The 6,153-nt window shown below is 41.8% G+C and overlaps 1 protein-coding gene across 1 annotated transcript; it reads right to left on the reverse strand.

Moving 5' to 3' along the window:
* Nucleotides 1-564: 564 nt before the first annotated feature.
* LOC132925175 (uncharacterized) lies at nt 565-5,745 on the reverse strand. The gene has a single exon (XM_060989592.1). It carries the CDS (start codon nt 5,743-5,745, stop codon nt 565-567), a length of 5,181 nt encoding a protein of 1,726 aa, XP_060845575.1.
* Nucleotides 5,746-6,153: the final 408 nt, after the last annotated feature.

Below are 6,153 nucleotides of genomic sequence, written 5' to 3' on the forward strand. Positions count from 1 at the left end.
GTGCACCATAAAAAAGCACACTATAATATATTACTATCACCGCCCGCGCTGGTGTAGAATAAATATATATATATATATGTGTGCGTCCGTGTGCACAAAAAAATGGTCTCAATTCCGCTACGTCGGAATTAACCGAATACCGTTTCTACGGAATTGAGAACCAAATCGCCCGCGTCACAAAATACGCATCGCCTCGAGTGGCCGCGCACCAAAAAACACTATGCCACCGATGGCAAAAATATATATAACAAAGGCGACGACCGATGTCGGAATCGTAACGACACTTTTGACAGACTGGCCCAAGAGAGACGGCGCAACGGGGCACCGAGACAAACAGCGCAGGCGCACCAGCAACCGGATCAAATTTAATTAATTACCAATTAGCTGGCGCGCTCTGGCGATATCTAGTACGAACATCCTCCCGCCTTTTGAAAGGATGACTTTCAAAAAAAATACATATAAATATATAAAAAACAAAAAAAAATATATATAATAATAATATAACAAGGAGACAAAAAAAAAACAAAATAAAAAAATGATAAGGATATCGTCACTGGGTGCCTTTTAGGGTTTTGGATCAACCGGTAGTTTCACCAACTTGACCACAGGACGGGTCAGAGTTCCCTCCTGTGTTTTGACAGTCGCTACACGTACAATGTCATCTGCACCTGGATGCACCTGGGTGATTCGACCGATTTGCCAGGACATGGGTGGTCGTGATGGTGTGTTGATGACCACAAGATCTCCAACGGCTAAGTTTGGTGTCTGCTTGTACCATTTTTGTCTTCCTTGGAGGGTGTGTAAGTATTCGTTGCTCCAACGACGCCAGAAAGACTGATGAGCTTGGCGGAGTAATTGCCAACGATTTAGACGGTTAGTTGGAGTATCTACTACATTTTCTTCTGGCAGTGATAGTAGTGGTTGTCCAATTAGAAAATGACCGGGGGTCAACACCTCTAGGTCGTTTGGATCACTTGACAGCGGTAACATCGGCCGAGAGTTCAGCACGCCTTCGATCCGCGTTATGAGAGTTGTAAATTCTTCATTAGTGTATATCTGAGCACCGATCACCTTTTTCAAATGGGTTTTTGCGCTCTTTACGGCAGCTTCCCATATACCGCCGAAATGTGGGGCCCCCGGGGGATTAAAGTGCCACTTACAAGGTATACGACCATATAAAACATGCTGATTGGAAGCCTTGTCAAATAATTGCTTTAATTGTTTTGCTGCACCCACATAATTTGTGCCGCAATCTGTATACATGCTGTTGGGAATCCCACGCCGAGCAACAAATCTGTCCAATGCGGCGAGGAATGCGTCCGAGGATATGTCAGACACAGTCTCCAAATGCACAGCCTTTACTGACATGCATACGAATACTGCTAAATATATCTTATTGCTACGCGCACCGCGACGTCGACTCTCACGAACCATGAAAGGCCCGCCGTAATCCATCCCAACATCGAAAAATGGTCGGTTTGCAGTTAGTCTAACAGCTGGCAAATCCCCCATAAAAGGTTTTGGGTTCATACTCCTAAATTTAGTGCAAGGGATACATGAATAGGTGAAGTTACGAACGGCTGTTCGACCAGAAATAATCCAAAATTTTTGATGTATCATCGCAAGTACTAATCTTGATCCACCATGTAGCGAAATGTGATGATAGTGTCGAATGATAAGCTCCGTCAGATGAGTCTTTTGAGGCAGAAGGATTGGGTGTTTAGCATCTTCATCCAATAATGCACGTTTCAATCTTCCGCCGACCCGAATGATTCCCTTCTCATCGATAAAAGGAGCTAGCTGGGCTGTCGTTGTAGGAGTGATGGAATCTTGATTTTTTATCTGTTTGTGTAGACCCGATAGATGAGTCAGTTGCGTACATAAAATAGCAGCGCTCAATGCACGGTCGTACTCCATCCGAGTAATTGGTCCGCTGCTCTTCGGAATATGTCGACGACGGGCAAAGCGAAAACAATACGCTAACACACGTTGCATCTTTGTTAGCGTGGAAAAACGGCTGATCACCTCCGTAGGTTGAATATTGTCCTGAACATGAAAAACATTTTTAACTGAGGTTTTAACATCTGGAAGCTGTTCAATTGGAAACTCGTTCGGTATCAAACTTGGCCACTGATCGTTGGGATCTTGCAGAAACTCTGGACCATTTAAATGTAACCGATTGGTAAGAAGTTCCTCGGGTAACATACCTCGAGATGCAGGATCTGCTGGGTTTTCTGATGATCGTACATGAGACCATTCACAATGTGGCAGAAGTGAGTGAATTTTTGAAACTCGATTTGTAACGAATATTTTGAACTGTTTTTGATCCCCGTTAAGCCACGCCAATACAATGGTAGAATCGCTCCAAGCTCGAACACAATCTACCGTTACAATATCACGAAGCACGAAAAGTTGATGAGATAGTAATTGCGCAAGTAATAACGCAGCACACAACTCCAGTCGGGGTATTGTAAGTGATTCATCCGTTTGTGATGCTTTTAGAGGTGCGACTTTTGTTTTGCATGTAAGGAAATGCACCGTGACCTCATCTTGCACGTCGACGACTCTCAAGTATACCACAGCCGCATATCCCTTTTTTGACGCATCCGCAAAACCTAATAACTGGATGGCTTTTGATGAGCATACATCAATAAATCGAGAAAGCGATAATGAAGACAACGCAGGTAACTCCGTTGTAAAATTTTTCCATTTATTGATGATATCAGGCGAAGGCGACGTGTCCCAGTCTAATTTTTCTATCCATAACTCTTGCATAACGCACTTGGCCCAAAATATCACGGGTCCCAACGTGCCAACTGGATCATATAGACGGGCAATTTCGGAAAGTATGGAGCGCTTAGTTGGGTTGACCTGGTTGATATTAATATGATAGCCTAAGGCATCCGAAGTAGTACTCCAATGCAGACCCAACACTTTTACGGATTGGTCATCTTTAAGTTCAAAAGATGGGTCCATTGCGCGATCTTCAGCAGCTATACCTTTTAATATTTCTTCACAATTGCTGGCCCATTTTCTTAAATTGAACCCTCCTTTACGTAATAAGGATATTACTTGACGTTGAAGCTCTAGCACTTCCCCTTTTGTATCAGCGCCTGCCACAATATCGTCAACATAGGTAGATGTAACTAACAGACCTTTTGCCAGAGGGAATTCAGTTCCGCAATCTGAGTCTAATTGGTGTAAACATCTGATTGCCAAATATGGGGCTGCATTGACACCATACGTAATTGTACATAATTCGTATTCTTTGACTTCCTCGATGGGCGAATTCCTCCAAAGTATATGCTGATACGCACAATCTGCATCATTGACTCGGATCTGCCTGTACATCTTCTCAATGTCGGCAATAAATAAATATTTATAAAAACGGCTTCGAAGTAGGATATCTGTAATATTACTCTGTAATTTTGGGCCGGTTGCCAAGCAGTCATTCAATGAAAACCCAGATGACGACTTGGCCGACGCATCAAAGACTACCCGAATTTTCATCTTGCCGTCTTCCCGTTTTACTACAGCGTGATGCGGGATAAAATATTTCCCTGGTCTTTCAGCGGCGCGCATGTGACCTAATGAAAGATATTCATTCATGAAACAACGATACGCGGAATATAATTCAGGATCCTTTGCTAAACGACGTTCAATGTTAAACAGCCGGTTTAATGCCATAGTACGCGAGGAACCAAGACCAGCTGGCGTAATCAACTGTTGCTTTGAATTACATTGAGCGTCGATTATAGATCGAAAAGGGAGAGCAACACAAAACCTGCCTGATGTGTCCCGTGACACTGTTTTACAAAACCACTCTTCGCATCGTTCATCTTCTGTTGTCGACTGTACTTGAACTGTCGGCTCTTCAATCCTCCAAAATTGTTGCAGCAATCCTTCCACAGGTGGCGTTGAAGTAATTGTTAATAATGTTGAAGACGATGGTGTGACATCTTGTAAAGGACCATTAATAACCCAACCGAGATGTGTATGCATTGCCGACGGAAGTCCAGGACTATTGATGATTTCAGCCTTCGAGAATAATAGCGTCGGATATACATCACAACCAATTAACATGTCAATAGGACCGGGACAATCAAAATTTGGATCCGCCAGCTTTAGATGTCCATAACGACGTCTCACAGCATTAGGTAATGGTTGACTAGGCATTAAACTAGTAATCTGCGAAATGACGACCACGTTGGTAACATTGAATCGTGGATACTCCGACAACGACGGGATGAAATCGCATTGAGTGACGCCCTTTAATCGAGTGATTAGTTGTTGCGAAAGCGCATAAACATCATTGCGGTTCTTGTGGCGTTTCAGTCCTAATTTAGTTGCACAACTTAATGTCATCGCCGACACTTGCGATCCGTTGTCCAGTAAAACTCGAATAGGATGTAACAGTCCAGCGTCATCTTGCACGCGAATAACAGCGGTACCCAACACCACAGTAGTGTCAGCAGATAGGTTGCCAGAAAAGCTTGCCGAACTGCCTGTCGATTTTTGGCTGGTTTTTTCGGTGTTGACGATAGCATTACCCGATTTTTCACTAGCATCAGCCGACTCCGAGGGTAAGTGTAGCATGGTATTGTGTCGACCTTCACATTTCTTACACGTGTATGTGGTTGTACATTTATTCGCCGTGTGTCCGGAAGCCAGACAAATAAAACACAAAGACTTATCGGTGACAAACTTTCTGCGATCTAATACTGGTTTTCTTTTAAAAACAAAGCAACGATAAAGCATATGATCGTGCTGACAACATAAACATTTCAACGACTTCGGCGAAGCTAACGTTGCGAATGAGGACTTACCAGACTTCACATTTTTAACCTTTTTTGAAATCTTATCCAACCTTTCTGGTTTATCAGTGGAAATGTTAATATTATCTAATATCTTACATCGCTCAGATACAAAATTTAATAAACCGTCCAAATTCGGTATGGCTGTCTGTGATATACTGGCTTCATATAACCGTCTAGTTTCAGCATCCAACACTCGTGCTCCCATATAAAATAACAAAAACCCTGAAATATCTTGTATACCGAGCGCCGTTATTGCTGCGACATTTTCACGGAATGTATTTAAAAACGCAGATAAAGACATAGCCGATTCCGTCTTAAGCGGACTGAACGAAAATAATTTATCTAAATGCGCGGTTGCCAACAAACGCGGATTTTCGTAACAATCGTGTAATGCCTTCCAAGCTATGTCGTAGTTATCCGAAGTCAACGGAACCGATTTTACTACAGTTAACGCCGGACCAGACAAACAAGATATCAAATAATGATACCGCTCGATATTTGATATTGATTTATTTTCATGTACTAACGATCGGAACATGTCGCGAAAATAACACCATTGAATTACGTCACCGTCAAATTTAGGTAACTCAATCTTAGGTAATGACATAGTGGTTCCGGCAAAACCACTACCGTTTTGAAGCGGCATTCGATCAGTAGTACTCGCTGCTAACCGTACTAATTCAGCGATCATTCGAATATGCCCACATAATTCCTCCACCTCCATTGTTATTAACAAATCTATGTCATTAAATTCGTCCTGTTGACCCAAATCCAACATAATGTTCAACACTTCTTGCTGCTGCGCTTCGAACTGATCGGCATATTTATCCAGTGATAAATAACGCGCCATAAACGATGGTTGCTTTTCGACATCTGTTCGCGCCTCTTTTGCCAATGTATCTAACATACGAATTTTTAGAAGCGTCATGTCACGCGAAGCACGTGAGCGTAACAATAAATTCGATTCCGGTGTTACCGAGGTAGTTTCCGATTTACGCTTTGGACGACCCATAATAAAGCAAGAAGAATACAACGTAGGGAATGACAATTACAATAATAATAATAACAATATCAGTATTTTAGCAATATAAAATATATCTAATCCTATCCGGCCCGAAGGACCAAAATGTATTGTCTATACCGTATTTCTTTATAAATATATATATATGCAACAAGCCAATAGGTAATTATAATAAATATAATAAAGAAAAAAAACTAGATTGTTGTCATAAAATAATAATAGTGGACTGTATTAATGATATAACAATACATCACCTATGAAACTAATAATAATAATGTGATTACAAATATTATAATATTGGGGAGTAGGCGCCCA

Source organism: Rhopalosiphum padi, chromosome 3, assembly GCF_020882245.1.
Source record: "Rhopalosiphum padi isolate XX-2018 chromosome 3, ASM2088224v1, whole genome shotgun sequence".
In the NCBI taxonomy this organism is placed as follows: domain Eukaryota; kingdom Metazoa; phylum Arthropoda; class Insecta; order Hemiptera; family Aphididae; genus Rhopalosiphum; species Rhopalosiphum padi.

What these genes read in the sequence shown, in the direction of transcription:
- LOC132925175 (XM_060989592.1), bottom strand. Translation starts at nt 5,745, where the DNA reads ATGACGCTTCTAAAAATTCGTATGTTAGATACATTGGCAAAAGAGGCG.